This window comes from Schistocerca cancellata, chromosome 2 (genome assembly GCF_023864275.1).
Source record: "Schistocerca cancellata isolate TAMUIC-IGC-003103 chromosome 2, iqSchCanc2.1, whole genome shotgun sequence".
Lineage (NCBI taxonomy): Eukaryota > Metazoa > Arthropoda > Insecta > Orthoptera > Acrididae > Schistocerca > Schistocerca cancellata.
In genome coordinates, this window is record NC_064627.1 from 447,065,823 (window position 1) to 447,089,798 (window position 23,976).

Below are 23,976 nucleotides of genomic sequence, written 5' to 3' on the forward strand. Positions count from 1 at the left end.
AACGTATTCAGTAATAATTCAGTGTTACCACAAGTTGTGAAAATCAGGGAATTTCAAACGTCAGGGAAATTTGGAAGAAAGAAGGAAGAAAAAAAAACACTGGAAAAATCTTTTTTGTGTCAGTAGACGAGATGGTTTGTTCAGTGAGATGTCATGTATTGTTGCTGGCTTGGCGCAGCTGAGTACATGCACCGCTTCCCTACTCCCTCATTCTTATTGCTTCTCCTCAGCTTGCAGTCATTGCTGCCCCCTCTTCTTGCTGCAATCCTAGCAGCTGCCGATGAGAGGCAAAGAAGTGTGAGAAGTGCTTTGTTTGGATCTGATTCTTGGAGACTGGTGATGCAGCAGTGGGAGACAGCAGTCATATGCATGAATTGTCTGAGTGATTATTATGTGAATGTGTGTGCACTGTCATTTTCTGACAAAGGCTATGGCTAAAAATTTAGTTGTGAGAGTGTTATTGTCTTTTCTATGTGCCTGTTTGCAGCTCAGTGATCATCTTTACGGTGTGTTGCTACCTATCCTCATTAGTATCGATTCTCGGAGTACTTGTACAAGTTCTGTTGCATGGATTGATCAGCATGGTCTCATTTCATCAACATGTTGTCTGTGACACGTGAAATAGCTGGCCACAGCAGGGAACTTCCATGACAGGCCAAAACCACAAGCCATTTCTGTGGGTGTACCTAACAGATCGGACCTGCCGGTCTGAAGCCCATTGTTGACCCTGCCTGTTGGATCCAATCTCACCAATCTGCACGCAGGCCACGTCTGTTTGTGTCTGGTGTAATGCAGACGTTTTTTGTGGTTTATCCATGACCCAGGACCGTGGTGCTCCTCAGGGGGGCAGAGGCCACAGGTGATAGATTTTAGGAATTGTGAATGTCTCACTGCAAGTACATCTTACAGTGTGGCATTTTATAGACATTTGATTTCTTCTAGTACATTTTGACACTTCAAAAGTAGTTTATATGTTAGAAAGTGTGGTTTATAAGAAGAGAAAATTGTGGCAGTCTCTGGCAGTTTGTATGCGATGTACTTACTTGTTTCTTGAAAGAAAAACCACACAGTACCTGTAAAATAAGACATAAAGCAACTATGGGTAATAACCAACAATAATGAACATAGTAGAACCAACACTTTATTGGCAGTCACCTATAGTGTTGGTTTACAGAACTCTTCCTACACTTATTTCAAGAGACGTACTTTTTTCTGAGATTCCCCCCTGCAGGCCCAGGGGTTAGAATAGGCCCGAGGTATTCCTGCCTGTCGTATGAGGCGACTAAAAGGAGTTTCACACGTTTAGGCCTTTATGTGATGGTCCCCTGTAGGGTTTGACCTCCATTCTTCAAAATTTTCCCGAAGAGCAAGCCAATTGGGGAAGGGCGCGCCTTACAAGGTGCGTCGTGTCGAACGTGCATTGAGACCTTTAGCCCACATTCTCGTTGCCACCTTGCAGTTCTGCTCATTCTCCATCTGTTGGGCGAGGACATTTTCCTGAGTGTGTTGTCCACCATGCACTATGCAGTGTCTATTTCTGCATTGACGATGACCAAGGACTTTTTTGCACCTGATATCCAACACGATAGCCAGTCTGTTGTGGTGGGGACCCCATGTACCCTGTTGGTTGTAGCTCCCTGACCACACAGGGATCGCCCTGCTGATGCCTGAGCCGTTAACTCCCCACGTATGCCAAGGGGTAGATGCCCATTCCCCTAGGGCATTGGGACTCCCAGCAATGGCCATCCTGCCAAGTGGCCTTTGCTGTGGTTGTGCGACACCCATGGGGAGGGCCCCTGGTCGGAGTGGGTGGCATCAGGGTGGATGGCATGCGATGAAGCGTAGTCCATCATCTCTTGCTGGTGGTGAAACACCAGCAGTCTCTAAGCGATCATGAGCTCAACTCAGTGCACAGAAGTACGACCCCAAATCATTCACCTCCCTGGCCACACTATGAGAGGAACGTCAGGCTAAGGATGGCAGCGGATCTTATTCGCCCCAGTACCTTGCATGTTCGAGAGTTGATGGGGAATCTTTCATGACAATGAAGCCTCAGTTTTTTGTTTAGTATTTAGAGGACATGTTCGGGGAGGTGGAAGGCTTGTCCAAAATGAGAGCTGGGTCAGTCTTCATCAAAACAGCATCCTCTGCCCAGTCATGGGAGTTACTCGCTTGTGACAAGGTAGGGGATGTTTCTGTAACCATCATGCCCCATAAGAGCTTAAATTTGGTCCAGCGTATCATATTTCACAGAGACCTTTTTTTTTGCAGTCCGACGATGAGCCGCGTGCCAGTTTAGAGCGGCGAGGTGTACTTTTCGTCCGGCGTGGCCACCGTGGTCCGAAGGATAATCAGGTTGCCACCGGTGCCTTCATCTTGGCCTTTGAAGGTGACACATTGCCCGAGAAGATGAAGGTGATGGTCTACCGGTGTGATGTGAAGCCCTATATCCCTGTGATGTGAAGCCCTATATCCCTCCCCAAATGCGGTGCTTTAAGTGCTGGAAGTTCGGCCATACGTCTTTCTGCTGTATTTCCAGCGTCACATGCCGAGATTGTGGACGCTCATCACATCCCAATACTCGGAAGTGTGCCTCGCCTCCCATCTGTGTCAACTGTGGAGAGCACCATTCGCCTTGCTCAGGAAAATCATGGAGTAAAAGACCCTGGACAGACTGACCTACACTGAGGCGAAGAGAAAATTTGAATGCCTTCATGCTGTGCGTATGATATCGTCTTGAGCCGCCGCCACAACAGTTCTGGCACCATCAGCTTTGCCATCCCATGTTACCTCTCGGAGCCAGAAGACTACATCTGCCCCCTTGATGGTTGGGGGCATTTTCCTCCCTGTTGCTCCTGCACCACCTACTTCGGGAGCAACACCCCTCCAACCATCTGGGACACCCGTCCCCACTTCTAAGCCAGAGAGGCATAAGTCTTCTTCGGCTTCTCTCGCTAGGAAGAGGTCCCTTTGGTCACTCCCTTCCCAGGTTTCTTCTAGTGGGAAAGAAGACACCCGTCGGTGGCTGAAGAGCTCAAAAGAAGCTGGTTGTAGGGCTCATCCTCAGTCCCGGAGACTGAGCCAGTGAAGTCCTCCCAGCCAAGGAAACCCAAGCAGTAGTGAGAGAAATCCAAAGTAAACCCCTATGGCCAAGAAAATTGTGGTGGCACCCACACCACCACTACCTACAAGCTCTGCGGCTGAGGATGGGATGGAGAGTTTAGCGTCCGCTGAGGACTTAGATCTCGCCAGGCCCTCAGACACAATGGATATAGACTGCTCAGACAATAAATCGGTGGCAGCAGGTGACTGAGGTGTAAACTGCCTCATTGAATGTTCCATGCGTTCCCAGTCTCACGATGTCATCCTCCAGTGGAATTGCGGCGGTTTTCTCCACTGCCTGGCTGAGCTACGGCAACTGTTAAGCTTTACACCTGCAATCTGCATTGCCCTCCAGGAAACCTGGTTCCCAGCAATGCGGACTCCTGCCCTCTGCGGATATAAGGGATATTACAGGAACCGTAGCGACTATAATAGTGTGTCAGGTGGAGTTTGTTTTTATGTCCTAACTTGGTCTGTAGTGAATATGTGCCATTCAAACCCCTCTTGAAGCTGTGGCTGTCAGAATAAGAACGATGCAGGAAATAACTCTCTGCAATGTATGTCTTCCTCCAGATGGTGCAGTACCCCTGAATGTATTAGCTGACTGATTGATCAACTCCCTAATCCTTTCCTACTTTTGGGAGATTTTAATGCCCATAACCCCTTGTGGGATGACACCATGCTTACTGGTTGAGGCAGAGATGTCGAAACTTTACTGTCGCAATTCGACCTCTGCCTCTTAAATACTGGAGCCGAACCCACATTTCAGTGTGGCTCATGGTAGTTACTTGGCCATTGATTTATCAATTTGCAGCCCAGGACTTCTCCCATCTATCCACTGGAGAACACATGACGACTGCTTCCCTATCTTCCTGTCACTGCCCCAGCGTCTGGCCCACGAACACCTGCCCACATGGGCATTGAACAAGGCGGCCTGGAGAACTTTCACCTCTGCTATCACTGCTGAATCTCCCCCACACGGTAACATTGATGTGATGGTTGAGCAGGTGACTAGCACAATTGTTTCTGCCGCAGAAAACGCAACCCCTCTCTCGTTAGGGTGCCCAAGGCGTAAGGCAGTCCATTGGTGGAAGCCGAAAGTTACTGAAGCAATTAAGGAGCATCAGCGAGCTCCACAGCGGCATAAGCTGCACCCTTCCCTGGAGCACCTCATAGCCTTTAAACGGCTAAGTGCCCGTGTTCCCTGCCTTATCAGACAATGGAAGGAGGAGTGTTCGGAGAGATAAGTCTCCACCATTGGGTGCCACACATCACCTTCCCAAGTCTGGGCAAAGATCAAACGTCTCTTCGGGTACCAGGCCCCAACAGCTGTCCCCGGTGTTGCCGAAAATAGCGAGTTATGTACCGACAAAAATGCGATTGCCGAGCACTTTGCTTGAGTCTCTGCGTCGGAGAATTACCCCTCCAACCTTTCGCATACTCAAATAGTGGCTGCAAGGGAACATACTCTCATTCACTCCATTCTGCAGTGCATCCTATAACACCCCATTTACAGAGTGGGAGCTCCTCATTGCCTTTGCACTTTGCCCCGACACAGCTCCTGGGCCTGATCGCGTTCACAGCCTCATCTGACTACAAGCGAATCGTCTCGTCATCTTCAACCAGATCTGGTGTGATGGCATTTTTCCATGCAATGGCGGGAGAGCACCATCATTCCGGTGCTCAAACCCGGTAAAAACCCGCTTGATGTGGATAGCTATCGGCCCATCAGCCTCGCCAACGTTCTTTGTAAGCTGCTGGAACGTATGGCATGTTGGTGGTTGGGTTGGGTCCTGGAGTCGCGTGGCTTGCTGGTTCCGTGTCAGGGCAGCTTCCGCCAGGGTCACTCTACTACTGATCTGTATCTGCATCTACATGACTACTCTGCAATTCAGATTTAAGTGCTTGGCAGAGGGTTCATCGAACCACAATCTTACTATCTCTCTACCATTCCACTCCCGAACAGCGTGCGGTAAAAACAAACACCTAAACCTTTCTGTTCGAGCTCCGATTTCTCTTATTTTATTTTGATGCTCATTCCTACCTATGTAGGTTGGGCTCAACAAAATATTTTCGCATTCGGAAGAGAAAGTTGGTGACTGAAATTTCGTGAATAGATCTCACTGTGATGAAAAAAGTCTTTGCTTTAATGACTTCCATCGCAACTCGCGTATCATATCTGCCACACTCTCTCCCCTATTACGTGATAATACAAAACGAGCTGCCCTTTTTTGCACTCTTTCGATGTCCTCCGTCAATCCCACCTGGTAAGGATCCCACACCGCGCAGCAATATTCCAACAGAGGACGAACGAGTGTAGTGTAAGCTGTCTCTTTAGTGGACTTGTTGCATCGTCTAAGTGTCCTGCCAATGAAACGCAACCTTTGGTTCGCCTTCCCCACAATATTATCTATGTGGTCTTTCCAACTGAAGTTGTTATTAATTTTTACACCCAGGTACTTAGTTGAATTGACAGCCTTGAGAATTGTACTATTTATCGAATAATCGAATTCCAATGGATTTCTTGTGGAACTCATGTGGATCACCTCACACTTTTCCTTATTTAGCGTCAACTGCCACCTGCCACACCATACAGCAATCTTTTCTAAATCGCTTTGCAACTGATACTGGTCTTCGGATGACCTTACTAGACGGTAAATTACAGCATCATCTGCGACCAACCTAAGAGAACTGCTCAGATTGTCACCCAGGTCATTTATATAGATCAGGAACAGCAGAGGTCCCAAGACACTTCCCTGGGGAACATCTGATATCACTTCAGTTTTACTCAATGATTTGCCGTCTATTGCTACAAACTGCGACCTTCCTGACAGGAAATCACGAATCCAGTTGCACATCTGAGACGATACCCCATAGGCCCGCAGCTTGAGTAGAAGTCGCTTGTGAGGAACGGTGTCAAAAGCTTTCCAGAAATATAGAAATACGGATTCAATTTGAGATCCCCTGTCGATAGCGGCCATTACTTCGTGCGAATAAAGAGCTAGCTGTGTTGCACAAGGATGATGATTTCTGAAACCATGCTGATTAAGTATCAATAGATCGTTCCCTTCGAGGTGATGCATAATGTTTGAATACAGTATATGCTCCAAAACCCTACTGCAAACCGACGTCAATGATATAGGTCTGTAGTTCGATGGATTACTCCTACTAGCCTTCTTAAACACTGGTGCGGCCTGCGCAATTTTCCAATCTGTAGGTACAGATCTATCGGTGAGCGAGCGGTTGTATGTGATTGCTAAGTAGGGAGCTACTGTATCAGCGTAATCTGAAAGGAACCTAATCGGTATACAATCTGGAACTGAAGACTTGCCTGTATCAAGCGATTTGAGTTTCTTTGCAACCCCTAAGGTATCTACTTCTAAGAAACTCGTGCTAGCAGCTGTTCGTGTTTCAAATTCTGGAATATTCCATTCATCTTCCATGGTGAAGGAATTTTGGAAAACTACGTTCAATAACTCCGCTTTAGCGGCACAGTCATCGATAACAGTATCATCGGCACTGGGCAGCGAAGGTATTGACTGCGTCTTGCCGCTTGTGTACTTTACATATGACCAGAATTTCTTCGGGTTTTCTACCAAATTTCGAGACAATGTTTTGTTGTGGAACCTATTAAAGGCATCTCGCATTGAAGTCCGTGCCAAATTTTGCGTGTCTGTAAATTTTAGCCAATCTTTGGGATTTCGTGTTCTTCTGAGCTTCGCATGCCTTTTCTGTTGCCTCTGCAACAGCGTTCGGACCTGTTTTGTGTACCATGGGGGATCAGTTCCATCTCTTACCAATTTATGAGGTATGAATATCTCAATTGCTGTTGCTACTATATCTTTGAATTTGAGCCACATCTCGTCTACATTTGCATAGTCAGTTCGGAAGGAATGGAGATTGTCTCTTAGGAAGGCTTCTAGTGACACTTTATCCGCTTTTTTAAATAAAATTATTTTGCGTTTGTTTCTGGTGGATTTGGAAGAAATGGTATTGAGCCTAGCTACAACCACCTTGTGATCTCTAATCCCTGTATCAGTCATGATGCTCTCTATTAGTTCTGGATTGTTTGTGGCTAAGAGGTCAAGTGTGTTTTCACAACCATTCGCATGGGTTTGTGGACTAACTGTTCGAAATAATTTTCGGAGAAAGCATTTAGGACAATCTCGGAAGATGTTTTCTGCCTACCACCGGTTTTGAACAAGTATTTTTGCCAACATATCGAGGGAAGGTTGAAGTCCCTACCAACTATAACCGTATGAGTGGGGTATTTATTTGTTATGAGACTCAAATTTTCTCTGAACTGTTCTGCAACTATATCATCGGAGTCTGGGGGTCAGTAGAAGGAGCCAATTATTAACTTAGTTCGGCTGTTAAGTATAACCTCCACCCATACCAATTCGCACAGAGTATCTACTTCGACTTCACTACAAGATAACCACTACTGACAGACACAAACACTCCACCACTAATTCTGCCTAATCTATCTTTCCTGAACACCGTCTGAGACTTCGTAAAAATTTCTGCAGAACTTATTTCAGGCTTTAGCCAGCTTTCTGTACCTATTACGATTTCAGCTTCTGTGCTTTCTATTAGCGCTTGAAGCTCGGGGACTTTCCCAGCACAGCTACAACAATTTACAACTACAATTTTGACTGTTCCTTGATCCAAGCACGTCCTGTATTTGCCATGCACCCTTTGAGATTGCAGCCCACCCCGTACTTTCCCGAGGCCTTCTAACCTAAAAAACCGCCCAGTCCACGCCACACAGCCTCCGCTACCCGTGTAGCCACCAGCTGAGTGTAGTGAAGTCCTGACCTATTCAGCGGAACCCGAAACCCCACCACCCAATGGCGCAAGTCAAGGAATCTCCAGCCAACACGGTCGCAAAACCGTCTGAGCCTCTGATTCAGACCCTCCACCTGGCTCTCCACCAAAGGTCCGCAGTCGGTTCTGTCAATGATGCTGCAGATGGTGAGCTCTGCCTTCATCTCGTAAGCAAGACCGGCAGCCTTCACCAAATCAGATAGCTGCTGGAATCCAGAGAGAATTTCCTCAGATCCAAAGCGACACACGTCATTAGTGCCAACATGTGCCACCACCTGCAGCTGGCTGCACCCTGTGCTCTTCATGGCGTCCGGAAGGACCCTTTCCACATCAGGAATGACTCCACCCAGAATGCACACGGAGTGCACACTGGATTTCTTCCCCTCCTTAGCCGCCATATCCCTAGGGGGGCCCATTACGCGCTAACATTGGAGCTCCCAACTACCAATAAGCCCACCCTCTGTGATTGCCCGGACCTTGAAGTCTGAGAATTATCCTCTGAAACAGGGCAGGCAGCTGCATCTGGCTCAGCCAGAGACAGTGCCTGAAACCTGTTTGTCAGACGCACCGGGGAGGCTTTCTGATCAGCCTCCGGGGACGTCTTTCGCTGCCTGCCATGCCTTGGAATGACCTCCCAATCAACCACAGGCGAGGGCTCAGCCCCACTGCGGGTAGCGACCGGGCCAACCACAGCGGCAGACCGATCTGGGGACAGACGGGACGAGGTTGACATCCCCGTGATACCAAAGTCCGGCTCCCCACAGTGGTGCCAATTGGCAACAGCCTCAAGCTGCGCGACCGCTTGCAACTGTGAGCAAAGGGATGCCAACTCAGCCCTCATCCGAACACAGCAATCGCAGTCCCTGTCCATTCTAATGTCCATCGAGTCTGCCATCCGAACAGCCTTTACCAGACGGCAGCACCTGATTGCCGTCTTTTTTTACCTACGTAAAGCATAAAACACGACTTGGCGGTATCCTTGCCACATTGTATGAGTGGGGACTCCGGGCACACTCCCGATTTTTATCCAAAATTTCCTGTCGCTCCGTACATTCTGTATCAAAGTTGGTGACTCCCATAATCCCATCCACATCCAGGAGAATGGAGTCCCGCAGGGCTCTGTATTGAGTGGCTCTGTCTCTCTATTTTTAGTGGCCATTAATGGTCTAGCAGCAGCTGTCAGGCCCTCCGTCTCACCTTCTCTGTATGCAGACGACTTCTGCATTTTGTACTGCTGCTCCAGTACTGTTGTTGCTGAGTGGCGCCTCCAGGGAGCCAGCCATAAGGCGCAGTCATGGGCTCTAGCCCACGGCTTTCAGTTTTCAGCCACAAAGTCGTTTGTTATGCACTTCTGTCGGCATCCTACCGTTCATCCAAAACCAGAACTTTACCTTAATGACGATCCACTCACTGTAGTGGAGACATATCAGTTAGTAGGACTGGTTTTCGACACTCGATTGACTTGGCTCCCTCATCTTCCCTCAGCCTAAGTAGAAGTGCTGGCATCATCTCAGTGCTCTCCATTGCCTGAGCAATACCAGTTGGGGTGCAGATCATTGTACGCTGCTGCAGCTCTACAGAGCCTTTGTCCAATCCCAAATTGACTATGGGAGTATGGTTTATGGTTCGGCAGTGCCTTCAACATTGCATTTACTTGACCCTGTGCGCCACTGTGGGGTTTGATTAGTGACAGCAACTTAGAGTCCGGTGACCAGTGAACTGGTGGAGACAGGTGTCCCTCCACTGCAGATCAGACATGCCCAACTGCTCGCCAGTTACGCAGCACACATTCATAGTTCCCATGAGCATCCGAATTACCATATCCTTTTCCTGCCCGCAGCAGTCCATCTCCTGCATTTGGGCTAACGATTGCAGTTTGCATGTGGTCCCTTCTCTCCGAACTGGAATCCTTCCCTTTACCACGTCTACTTGCGGTCCGTTCACGTATGCCTCCAGGGTGTACGCCTCAGCCACAGCTTCATCTGGACCTTTTGCGTGTCCCTAAGGACTCCGTTAACCCCGCCACTCTCCACTGTCACTTTCTCTCGATTCTTGACGTGTTCCGGGGCTCTGAAGCATTTTACGCCAATGGCTCAATGGCTGATGGTCACATAGGCTTCGCATATGTTCATGGAGGACATATTGAGCAGCACTCCTTGCCAGCTGGCTGCAGTGTTTTCACTGCATAGCTGGCGGCCATATCTCATGCTCTTGAGTATATCCGCTCATACCCTGGCGAGTCATTTCTCCTGTGTACTGACTCATTGAGCAGCCTACAAGCTATACACCAGTGCTACTCGCGCCACCCTCTGGTAGCGTCCATTCAGGAGTCCATCTGTGCCCTGGAACAGTCCCTCCGTTCCGTGGTGTTTGTGTGCGCCCCAGGACATGTCGGAATCCCCGGCTACGAACTTGCCGACTGGCTGGCCAAACAGGCGACACAGAAACCACTTCTGGAGATAGGCATCTCTGAAGCTGACCTGTATTCTGTCTTGCACCGCAGGATTTTCCGGCTTTGGGAGACGGAATGGCATAACAGCACACACAACAAACTGTGTGTCATTTAGGAGACTATGAATGTGTGGAAATCTTCCATTCAGGCCGCTCACAGGGAGTCAGTTGCCCTCTGCCAGCTCCGCATTGGCCAATGTGGCTAACGCATGGTTACCTCCTCCGTCATGAGGACCCACCTCAGTGTCGCTATAGCTCCCAAATGACAGTCGTCCACCTCTTGCTAGACTGCCCACTTTTAGCCGCTCTTTGGCAGACTTTTAACTTTTCCCAGCCCTCTGTCTTTTGATGTTGGACAACAGTGCCTCCACAGCAGCTTTAGTTTTACATTTTATCCATGAGAGTGGGTTTTATACTTCTGTGTAGGTTATAGCACATGTCCTTTGTCCCTCTGGGTCCTCCACACTAGTGCTTTTAGGGTGGAGGTTTTAATGTGTTGCAGAGGGGGCTGGCTGGCTTTTCCGTTTTATTCTCGTGGTTGGCCAACCACTGTAATCTGCTTTCATGTTTTACTCTCTTCTGTTTCTAGCATCTCTGTTGTTTTCTTGTCCTCTTTTTATTCCTTTTAGTGTTCGTTGCCTTCCCTTCGTTCTTGTGGCTTTTCCTTTCTTTCCATTTTGTGTTATATGTTTCGTCCGTTTTATTCTCACACTTGTGGCATTGTTTTATTAGGAACAAGGGACCGATGACCTCGTAGTTTGGTCCCTTCTCCCGCCTTTAAACCAACCAATTTTTTCTGAGTTTATTTCTGAAATTGACCCCAATGAAATGCATGTTTTTGTTCTTAGTAATTAAGGCAATGTATGTTTAAATGTGAACATGTATCAGGAGTACCATACCAACCTTTATGTTAATTGGTAAATTACATACTGTAGCAATAAAAAATTAAAAAGTTCTTTTTTATATGTTTCCAGATTTTATGCATTTAAAATCGCTTTTGACATATTCCCGGGCAAATGCCTATTTATAAATGTCCTGCCCACTGGGCATTTGCCCACATCCTATCCAGGTGCCAACCTAAAGTTATAGGTTAGAGATGGTACTGTGTTGTAGAATGTCTGACACATCCATGTTTTGTTTAGCAGTGAGCCAAACAAATCGGTCTGCTATAGTACTTTAATACTGCCTCCTTGAGCTCTTTTGTTTTAGGCCAGTTGTTTAAAGGAATGATAATTTTCGCTTACTGTATGAATCTACCATTTGCAGTGATACTTATTTTTATTTCTTAAATTACAGAGGATCTTCAATACTAGAGACCACCATCAGCAAATAGGAACTTCCCACTTCGTGAACTTCAGTGCATTTGCAGATCCACCTTTGGAAATTCCAACAGCGAGTGAGCTAAGCCCTCATGATGAATGTAAGTATAAATGTGCCTCTTTCAATTCTTCCAGGTAAAGTAGGGGATACTATGGAATATGATTGCTATGCCGTTTTTCTTGCCAGTGTGTTGTTATGTTATTAGTAAAACAACATTTATAGCAGCAGTCTGTTGCCACTGCTAAAGATATATATTTTTTTTCTATCATATTGCAGTATCACAGCAGCTATATCCAAACTCTCTTCATCACTTGGTATGGTTGGGTCTACAGAAGATGAGTGCAAGTAAAAGTAGCACTTCGTCTAAATTGTGCAAGGATTTTTACTGTCTTGTATTTGATGGTCTGCAGTTAACTACAAAAAATTTAAATTCTGCAGGCATCGAAACACTGTGCAGGCTTGATATTGATGCTTTCTTGTATGCTACAGGTGAGTTCTTTGATATCATGTTGAAACTGAGGATTAATACGTAAGAATTGATCAAAGATTTTCTAAGCCTTTTCTTTTTTGGTTGAATTAAATTTCCCTTCCATTCTTCCAATAAAACTCGGCCTGTAATCTTTCTTTCTCATCTCCTTTGGTAAGTTTCCCCTAACACTAGAGTTCTGGGCAATTTTTCCTAACTCTCCTCATTCACTAAACCTCGCTAGTCATTTCTCTTTATGCCCCTTCCTTCCCCTTCAACCTTTCTGCCAGAACAAGGAACCACTGGTGCCGAAAGCTTGCAGATTTCCTTAACCTTCATATGTGTGTGTTCTCTTCGTGAGTAGATTTTTTTATCTATCCATTTAGATTATATTTTCAGATATTGTAAAATGATTATTTTTGTTGACGTATTAGCTCTTGTGGCCATAATTCCTTCTTACGGAACTTGTCTTGTCAGTTTTTGTTGTGTCTCTTATTCAGTCTATCATTTGGATGAATTGAAAGATTTTTGTAACTCTAGTTTAACTGCAGGTTGCTTTCTCGTAATAGTGACAAGATTTTATCTAGATTTTCTGCTGTTATACACTAAGAGTTTAAAATACAAATTGGCTCAAAAGGCAGCCAACTCGTAATTAAATTTAAAATTTTGATAAAGGTGTTTTGTCATAGGAAATTAATTTTTTGTGATAATAAAATCTTTTATAATTTCAGTACTGTGTGTGGCAGCAGCTCAAGAGGAACTATTGGCAGTTGGCTATTCAAACAGTGATCGTCCTGCAACACTTCCTGCGTGTATTACAGACCAGTTATGCACAGTTGCCCAAGACAAATGGTTAGCAAAACTTCTATTTTGAAATATCCAATAATAGAGTTGCAAAAGCAGATACCCTTTCTTGGCATCCCTGTGAAGATACTACCCCCCCCCCCCTCTCTCTCTCTCTCTCTCTCTCTCTCTCTCTCTCTCTCTCTCTCTCTCTGCATGTGTGTTTTGAGGATTTTATTTTATATACACACACACACACACACACACACACACACACCATGAGTTTTGTATAGTGTACAAATACTGAAAAAATCCTGAAGACGATAGTAAAGTCTGACGTACACTTAATGAGCATATTAATTAAAAAGGGCTGTTGCATTAGTGAGGAAACAGTTCTGTTGCCAGAGTGAATAGCATAGTTCAGTGCGCCATATTTCAACTTCCCTATGTATTGTTGCTATCTCTCTTAAACTTGTTTCCGGCACATGACAGTTATTGGTGAACATTTGTACTATGGGGATATCATACTGAGACAAATTTTCTGTATATAGTATCACCCTGAATCAGTCCCTACCTCAGTCTAGCCTTCTTTCTGGTCATCATCCTTTAATATCTGCGTAAATTGGATAGTCCGTATTTGAAAATTTCTCGTTAGTGGGTTACATGATGCGGATGTAAATCATGGCAGCATTTGCATCCTTAATTATTTTGGTTAAGAATGCAGCTAAAATATATTTGCGACAGCTGCGGTGTCTTCTAAATATTTCCACAACATTCTGCTAATACTTCACAGGAAAAATCTGTAATATCTTATTATGAACTCTAGTTGTTATACCATAGAAAGTGTAACTGTTCTGATGGCTAGATGATCTCTGATAGTTACTTTTTAGTATCTTACTATTGCTCCACATCGTGTAACTTTGACCACGATCAGGCTTCTTCGTAAATCACTTAAATGTGCTGTATTATTTTATCTAAGTATGAAAAACCATAAAAAGTATTAAATACTAATCATTAAAAGGGCTTTCCCTTGTGTTCTCATTATCAGTTTGTTACACACATTGATTGTTGGTAATAACTTCAATTCTGCCAGTACCTTTCATTTAATTTACAAAGGGCGCAGAAGCTCTCCTGCCTAATTACAGGACAAATAGCTTGAATTTTATAAGAGTTGGACAGAGATAACGATAGAATTCAAGCTTTGAGGGTGGATAAGGAGTCTTACCTGTTTAGCTTAGTCAGTAAGAGCATTGCCCGTGAAATTCAGTGTCTCAGGTTTGAACCCTGATCAGGAACACAGTTTTACAGTGTCTGGAAGTTCCTAAACAGTGCACAATTCGCTTCTCCAGAATGAAATATTTATACTGTTATAACATATTACTTGTTCCTCCCCCCCTGCACTTTCCATGCTGCCTCCTTGTGATGTTAATATTAGTTGTTGACAGTGATTGCCATTGACTGGTGTGGGTTGTAACAGCAGATAGATGAGTCCATTATACCGAATAAGTCACCAGCAATTCAGTGCTGGACAAATACTGGTGAGCTGCCATACCTTCCGGTAGCACGTCCTTTCTGTGTGGTAGAGAAGCGAATGCACCACATGTGTGCTTTTGCTCGACACATTCACAGAGAATATTAGTAGAGGAACAATAACACAGCCCAAAAAAATGGGGAAAGGTTGCTTACCAACAGTCCACTGTTTATGCAGGTGGTGTAGGTATTCTCATGTTAGGCCAGTATTACACTATTGTATTTCTTTGTCGAAGTTCATGTGTCAAATATTTATGTCAAAAAAATTTGACAATGTAATAGGGAACTTTGTCAAATCTTACCTTTCATCAAAGAAATATGATCAAATCTAGAGCCTCACAGTATATTTGATCATGCCATTCATCTTCTGTTCACTGCAGTGCTGTTTGACATCACTGTAGAGAGAGAGAGAGAGAGAGAGTGTGTGTGTGTGTGTGTGTGTGTGTGTGTGTGTGTGTGTGTGTGTGTGAACAAGGCTTAGGAGTTGGGACCAGTGGTGGTTTGGACTCTTTAATAACCTTGCTTTGACTTGAGTGGAGGGGTTGAGCAAGGGGCACAGTCCATGCTGTTAATGTGTGCTTATGTTCATGTGGAATATGCTGTAGGCAACTTCACATCCACAACCACCACTACAGCTACAGTCATCCAGGCAGCTTTTCAGCAAGCTGGAATAGACGAGATAGTCACTAAAAATTCTTAGCTCTCCATTTTACTTTCTCTATTTTTGAACCCTGGATGCCACAAGTTAAAAAGTGCATCTGTTTTGTACCTTTTATTAATTTTGTAGTTGTTGGAATACTAATTATATTAAGTTATTCAAAAATAAAAACAGTCTTATGGCCCATATTGTGTAACATTTATTTAGTGTCAGATATTCCCCCTTGAGTGCTTTATAAATTGCTTCATATGTTTCTGGAATTATTTTGGTTAATTTGTAATGTGGTGTTAGTGTTGCTAGAGTAGCTCTCTCCTGTATCAAGAAATCGTGCCTCAGTGAACCTGTCTTCCGCACATATAGCATTTCTCAAGTGAGTCTTCCGTCTTGTAAAATGAGAAGCCATTTTACTGAGCAAATACTGAAAGACACTTTCATCCATTCATAAATTTATATAAGACTTGACGTCCTCCACATGCAGCTCTCATAACAAATTTTGTTGAATGCCTTTATCATCACAATGTAATACCCATGGCATCACTCAAGTATGTTTCCTTTTTTCCTACTGCATTTCTTCCAGATGAGCACACAATGCAATTGTGGTATATGCAAATGCAGCACATAACAAGTAGTTGTTGTCCATCTTGAAATTTAACAAAAAATATGACGACAGTGTAATACCCCTTTAGTGCCATGCCAAAGTCGAAGGAATTTCACAAATATTTGATCATATTTTTTTGTCAAAGAAATACGATAGTGTAATACTGGCCAAGGATGCTTACATCATATGAAACGTGAACCTTGGTATGTCTGCTGTTATCACTAATGAACTGTTCAGGACCAAACTGCTCAGTTACTTGCATCACTATGCAAACAATCTGTTCCTCTCCCAAGTTAATGCATCATGGTATCATAGCCGAAATGTCAAAATGAATGTGAAGGTGCATATGTAGGTCACCAGACCTAAATCATAATTAGTACATGTACACCACCACTGATTATGAGTGAGTGCATTGGTCACAGCTTCAGCTAGACTGCGTTAATTGTGAAAGAAGCTTGATTAATCATGTCGGGATGGTGCAGAAATGCTTTTATGGTCAAGCTGTATTGGATGGCAAAGATAATTAAATACCTTGTGATTTGTTTCAAAATTATATAGATTTATTATATCATCTTCATATTCCTTTTTATAAAACTGTGTCATTCTATATACTTCTGTTAACGTTTTTCAAAGTTTACTGTAGAGTAAAAAATAAAATAATGCAGACTGTAGGTCATGAGTTTTTCAGGGGAACAATAAAACAAATTTACGCACTACTTTTTTAAAACTGAATATTTCTTGAACAATTAAAACAGCAGTTTCATGTTTATCTTGTTTGCAATCCTAGCTGAACCTGGAATAGTAACAAGTATGAGAAGTTGTAAAAAAATTATTTCTGCATGTTGACACAAGTAGCAAAACCTGTTCTCGTAAGCAACAAAACTGGCTTGGGGTAGATTAAAACCTTTGCTTGGAAGAAAATCTGCACCATGTAGTTCATTGGTTCCCAACCTGGAAGTAATTAGCCCTTAGGGGTAAAATGAAATTTTCTGGGCAGTAAAATGTTTTAGTCACATAACTAAATTATTTTCAAAAGACAAACAATGGAAAATCCAGAATGGAATGTAACAATTATTATTATTTTCAAAAGATTATTACTATTATCACAATTTTGTAAGACTCTAATATTATATAAGTTATCAATACTTACTGTTGTCAATTAGTAGCTTAATGCGGTGGAGGTTAAAAGTTCCACACATAGTCTACCCAATACACACACATATATGTTGTGCTTTGCTCGCAACATTGCTGATTATAAAACTGAGACATATACTTAACAAATGCAAAATATATAATGAAAATGTCTTCTCCCAGTTGTAGATAGTTCCTGCAGTAATCCAGAATTGCTTCATTACTCACTTTGAAACAGATAAATGAATTGACAGTATGATTCAGCAGTAACTGTGTAAGGGCTACTGTTGCACTGTACACAGTTTTTATTACTGTATGAGTAGAGTGATTAGACACAAAGCATTAAGGCCTGAAGTCATCAATTTTCTGGCAGTTTAGAAGTAAGCAGTAGAGCAATGAAGTGATGTATGAACAGTAGGTATAGTGCACACATCAGAACTTGTTTGATTTTAAGTGGGGCTGCAATGTGCAGGTAAAGCAAGTGCCGCAATGGAAAGGAGTAATGCAGTGGGAGCATGTTTTGTAACGTGCTCCCTACAGATAGTTAGCTTTCTTTTCTAAGAGGAAATTGCCTGTTCACAAGAGCTTTGGATGTGAATATCCCAATATAATCTTTTTCGGAATTAACTCTCAAAATCTTTAAATAAAATCAAATTTTTACAAATTTCAACTGTTAATTTTATAGCAGACAGTAAAAATGGTATAAATTAGTGAAATAATTATTTAGATATATTTAGACGTAAAATTCTAGAAAGTTAACCATCAGGGAAAATTTGTTGCTGGAGGAGAAGATAGGCTTTGAAAAAGCCTATAGACAGGGGAAGGCTCCAGCTGGATTACATTGTCGTAAGGTAGAAAATCCTGAAGTGGACCACTGTAGTACTCCAGAATCACAAGATGGTTTTCGAAGTTCTGTAAGGTTGTAGACATTACGATAGTGAAAATCACAGTAGGCACTCCCGTTGAAGAGAAATGGACAGCTCTGAAAAGGATAGTTGCAAAAATTGTATGGACAAAAGTAGGAACACCAGCAAGGCAGCAGTGAATATCATTTGATCAAGACAGAAGAAGGACGTATCAAACTGGTTCTGGAAAGACGGGAATACAGTAATGTAGGTTAATTAGAAATGAAATAAATAAAAAAAATCCAGGGAAGGCAAGATGAAATGGATGCAGGGAAAATGAAAAGATTTTGAAACAGAAACAGTCATTGGAAGGAATGATCCAGCATATAGGAAAGTCAAAGCAACCTTCAGTGAAATTAATAGCAAAGGTGCAAGGATGCAAGATGAATTCCACTTTTAAACACGGAGGAAAGAACAGATAGGTGGAAAATGTACTTTCAAGGCTTGTACAAGAGAGAGGAACTGTCTGTCTGTGACAGAAGAAGAAGAAGAAGAAGAAGAAGAAGAAGAAGAAGAAGAACAGGATTCAGTATTGATGAAATAGTAGATCCAGTATTAGTCAGAGCTTTGCATGACATGAAACCAAATAAGGCGCAACACATAGGCAACATTTCAATAAATTTCTGCAACAATTCAGTAAATGACAACCAAATGATTATTAAATTTAATGTGTAGAATCTGCGACTGGAGACAGACCATCAGACTTTGGAATAATGTAATCCATACAATTCCGAAAATAGCAAGGGCAGAGAAGTGTGAGAACTATCGTACAATCAGTTTAACAGTTCATGCATCCAAGCTGTTTTAACAAGAATAATACACAAAGAATCGAAAAAAACTGAGAATCTGTTAGAGGCTGATAAGTTTATCTTTAGGAAAGGTAAAGGAACCAGAGAGGCAATTCTGATGTGTTTGATAATGGAAGTAAGATTTGTCTTAGAATTTTTTGGCATAGAAAAAAGATTAGACAGTGTAAAATGATGAAAGATGTTGGGGAAATTCTCATGCAGATAGGGTTAAGCTATGTGAAACAATAGCTAACATATAGGGTGGACAAAATAAAACTGGCCCAGAAAATGTTAAAGGAAGACCATTGTGGGATGGACCCTTGTTAATAAAAATGTCAAATGATGATGATGAAAATGGACACTCTTGATGTCAGTGCAGCACTGTGACACACAAATAGTAGCTCTGCCTAAGGGATAGGAGCAATAACATTTTCAACATTCTGTTGTAGTTCTTCCAGCATGTTTGAGTACATCTGCCTCTCCAGTTTGCCCCATAAGTAAAAATCACAGGAAGAGAGATCAGGTAATTCAGGTAGCCAGGAGATTGCACTCCCCCTGCTGATAATTCTCTCCTCACCAAACACTTAAAGCAGCCATGACAAGGTTGTCAGTGTGATGCCTTGTTGTTGCGCTCTCCTGTGGAAAATATGCATATAGTTGTTCATCTGCTGTGAGTTGATCCATATAGGGATAAACAGTTTCTGGACATACTGTTTAGGATTATTGCCGCCCCAATTCCCATATCATATCTTTGGTGTGGTGCTCTCTCCCATTTTCCATGATAGTACAAAATGAGTTGCCCTTCTTTGAAATTTTTTTGTCCACCATTAATCCTTTCTGACGCAGAACACACACACACCGCACCGTAATACTCAGAAGAGAACATAAAACTGTAGTGTAGTCAGTCTCTTTAGTAGACCTGTTGCATTTTCTCTGTGTTCTGCCAATAAATTCTAGTCTCTGTTTTGCTTTACCCACAACATTATCGGTTTGATCATTCCAGCTTAAGTTATTCACAATTGTAATTCCTAAGAATGTATTTAAATTTACAGCCTTTTGTTTCTTTGTTGTGATTTGTTGTGTAACCAAAAGGTAGCGGATTGCTTTTGGTCTTCAGATGGGTGGCTTCACTTTTTTTGTTTGGAGTCAACTATCACTTTTTGCATCGTACAGATATCTTGTCTAAATCGTTATTCAGTTTGTTTTGATCATTTGATGACTTTATAAGATCATAAATGACAGCGTTTTTGCAAACAATATAAAAGTGCTGCCGAGATTGTCTCCTAAGTCATTCATGCAGATCCGGAACAGTAGAAGGCTGTATAACAGTTCCTTAGGAATGCCAGATATTACTTTAGTTTTAATTTATGACGTTCTGTCAGTTACTACCAACTGAGACCTTTCTTACAGATAATCACTAACTGAGACAATAACCTGTAGGCATGCACTTTGATTAGAAGTCGCTTGGGAGGTTTAGTGTGAAAAGACTTCTGGAAATATAAAAATATGAAATCAATTTGGCATCCCTGTCAATAGCACTCATTACTTGGTGAGAATAGAGAGCTAGTTGTGTTTCACAAGAACGATATTTTCTGAATCTATGTGGTTGTTTGTCAAGAAAGCAGTTTCTTCGAGGTAACTCGTAATGTTGGTATGCAGTACATGTTCCAAAATCCTGCTGCAAATTGACACAATTCAGCGGATTACTTGTATTTCCTTTCTTGGATATTGGGGTATTGATGTGACGTGTGCAACTGTTCAGTCTTTTGGTCAAATCTTTTCAGTGAGCAATCAGTTGTATATGATTGCTAAATATAGAGCTATTGTACAGACATACTCTGAGAGGAACCTGACTTGTATACAATCTGGACCAGAGCTCTTGCCTTTATTAAGTGATTTAAGCTGCTTTGTTACGCCGAGGATATCTACTTCTAAGTTACTCATGTTGGCAGCTGTTCTTTGTTTGAATATTTACTTCACCGTCTTGTGTGAAGAAGTTTTGGAAAACTGTATTTAGTTATTCTGCTTTAGTGGCACTGTCATCAGTAACATCACCATTGTTACACATAGTGAAGGTATTGATTATGTCTTTCTGGGGGAGTAATTTCCATATGTTGAGAATCTCTTTGGTTTTTTCTGCCAATTTCAAGACACAGTCTCATTGTGGTAAGTATAAAAAGCATCTCGCATTGAAGTTTGCACTACATTTTGAGCTTCTGTAAAACTTCTCCAATCTTGAGGGTTTTGCGTTCTTTTAAGTTTGGCATGCTTCTACATCTGACCTGGTTTCTGGCGTTCAAAGTCTAATCGAATAATTGCAGTTTTTATTCACTACAGATCTCTTTCTGCATCATTTTACCCCCAAGTTTTGCATTGCAGACTTTGCTGCAGGTTTTGCCAAAGTATTTTCAGTCTTAAACACTTCTGCAAACAGTTCCACACATAATTTTTCACAAATTGTGCTTCACACACTCAGTAATGAACATGCACTGTTTTATTGTGAGCATTCAACTTGTCACTAAACACGTCTGCTCCTCTCAGTCAAATGTAATGACACAGTGATGTACGTGGAACAGAGCACGTGGGAGATGCAAGACATGTGACAGCAGCCAATTGGTGCATTGCAATCAGTTTTGAGCCATTTTCTGTGTTGTGCATTTCTCCTGTCATTAACAAAGGTCAGTTCCATGTTACAAACATTTTTCAGGCTAGTTTTATTTTGTCCACCCTGTATAATATGTGCAAGAATCAAGGGGATAATGAGACTGACATTGTGCAGTGGTACCTTGGGCCGCACGTGTGGTGATATTATTATTATTATTATTATTATTATTATTATTATTATTATTATTATTACTACTATTCAGTAACCTACATAAATTAGTATATTATCATACCTCAAGAAATTAGCTTCAGTAACGGTGCAGTAAGGTAGCCACTTGTCCCCAGGTGCTGATTGTTAAAATTCGGCACTATTTGGAATACTTTAGTGTTGACTGGTCTGTTTCAGACTGCTGTCATCGTCGGCGACCCCAAAGTTAGGACATTGTTATTGCTTGATAAAATGTTGTTGTTGTCTGAGTGAGTGGATAATTGAATAATAATAGTAATTGTACTTATATTTAAATGCATAATACAATGTGGAACATGATTACAAACATTTTCCAAATGACCTTTTTTTTCTTATACACATTCTTCTACTCACTGTGTTGTATTGCAACGGTCTTGATTAATTTGATGTTCTTTGCTACAGATGAGCACTGAATTTGCTGTGTAAAGCACATTAAAAAATCAGAGTGACTTCTGTGTCAAAATTTATACCGCAGCATCTGACCATTACGTTTCGTGCACACCTGTGGGTTGTCGGTATTGGAAGACAAACAATAAAACATTCCCCTTCTCCCATCTTCTAACCCTTCAGTGGCCGTGCTACTTACCCCTCTGCCCCTGCATTAAGTGGCCATTTTTTCTTAACTCACAGTTGAATTCACCAAAGTCATTTAAAATTGAGCACATCTTAAAATATTGTGGTCTCTCTATGTATTTTTGTTTGTTAGTGAGCAGGAAAAATACACCCTTAAGCCATCTTCACATGGACTGGGTCATTCCATGTCAGTTCAACCAGGGGCTCCAGCTCATAGTCACAGATTTGACTGAAATTCAGTACACTATTTCTACCATGTGTGGAAAACTTGTGTACAAAGTATTAGTTTCCCCTGCAAATTTGTTCCAGAATTATGACTTGCGAAAGAAGTGGCGTGACCTGGAAATTGCAACCCACATCTGGCAATCTATCTTCAGACCCAACTTCAGGTCTTAATAACTTTGGAACTATTCCACACAGTCCAGTGTAATTTTTACAACCCAGTAACATCCATTTAGAGAACACACCCCGTGAATCAAAACACCAACAAATATTTCTGAGGGAAAATAAAAAATTCCAAAATGTGATTAAAAAAATACGTGAAAAGGTACATATTGTAGGTGCTCTCTATGCCAAAAATAATTCACTCAAAAAGGGTATAAATTTTTTTGTGTTAAGCTTAATGTGGCCTAAACACACACAGAATTCATCATGCCCATATCAGTCACAAAAACTGAGTTACATGCACACGAAAATACAAAAATTTGAAAAATTACGTGACCACGTTTGGCAGATAGGTGTTAGATTCCTTTTGAATGTATTCTTATGACTGTTAAAGTTCCTACCACAGTGTCAGGAAGACAGTACAATTTGCCACTCAATGTACAAAGTTCAGTAGCTAAAGTGTGGGAGAAATTCTGTTCGAAGCACAATCGACTGGTTTTTAGTAGTTAAGGTGCAGTAAACATTAATGATAGGTTGCTTAGTGATTGAACAGTTGTGGGAGAGGATAAGAAGAGGCAGAACAGTTAACGATATGTTTTTACAAAATTGTGTTGTGGAACAATGGCCACATCACCAAATACATCTGTCAACTTCCACTGTACACAAATGCCTTGCAATAACATGCTGAAATTTTGAGATATGTATCATTATGGTCTACTTATGCAGTGTGTGAAATTTGGCTTGGATACCACTTGTCCCTTTTGTGCCACCCCACTTAGAAAATCCATGATTTACAGGTAATTTTTCAAATTTTTGTATTTTCGTGTGCATGTAACTCTGATTGTGTGACTGATATGGGCAAGATGAGTTCTGTGTGTGTTTAGGCCACATTAAGCTTACCACAAAAAAATTATACCCTTTTTGAGTGAATTATATTTAGCATAGAGGACACCTACAATGTGTACCTTTTAATGTATTAAATTTTTTAAATCACATTTTGGAATTTTTTATTTTCCCTCAGAAATATGTTGTTGGTGTTTTAATTCGTAGTGTGTGTTCTCTAAGTGGATGTTACTGGGTTGTAAAAATTTCACAGGACTGTGCGGAATAGTTCCAAAGTTATTAAGACCTGAAGTTGGGTCTAAAGATAGATTACCAGGTGCAGGTTGCAATTTCCGGGTCATGCCACCTTCTTTCACAAGCCATAATTCTGGAACTAATTGGCGGGGGAACTTAAAATTTTGTATACGAGTGTTCTACACTTGGTAGCATTGGTGTGCTAAATTTCAGCCAAATCTGAGACTATCAGCTGGAACATTTTCTTAAATTGGTTGAACTGACATGGAATGACCCTCTGTGCTGTCTAATGTCAACTTTGTTTACGCCAAAAGCACCGTCTTGCTGAACTGTCAGAAATGATTCAGCTTGGGCATATGGTGTGCATGTTTAGAGCTGGATTTTCCTAGAATGGAAATTTTTTGTTGTGTAGTACGTAATGCACCTGACGTGCTGCATCATCCATTCAGCAGTGACAAAAGAGTGTGATGGTGTTTTCTGACACAGGGCAATACATAGTGTGCCAACGTTTTTCATCAGCTATGACAGGCCG

The 23,976-nt window shown here is 42.2% G+C and overlaps 1 protein-coding gene across 1 annotated transcript in view; it reads left to right on the forward strand.

Moving 5' to 3' along the window:
- The window catches only part of LOC126161936 (E3 SUMO-protein ligase RanBP2-like), a 329,323-nt gene that overhangs the window by 147,452 nt on the left and 157,895 nt on the right, over positions 1-23,976 (forward strand). The window contains exons 9-11 of the mRNA XM_049918109.1: positions 11,677-11,800; positions 11,977-12,189; positions 12,898-13,018. Of these exons, the coding sequence (XP_049774066.1) occupies positions 11,677-11,800; positions 11,977-12,189; positions 12,898-13,018 (458 nt within the window). The remainder of the gene's footprint in view (positions 1-11,676; positions 11,801-11,976; positions 12,190-12,897; positions 13,019-23,976) is intronic.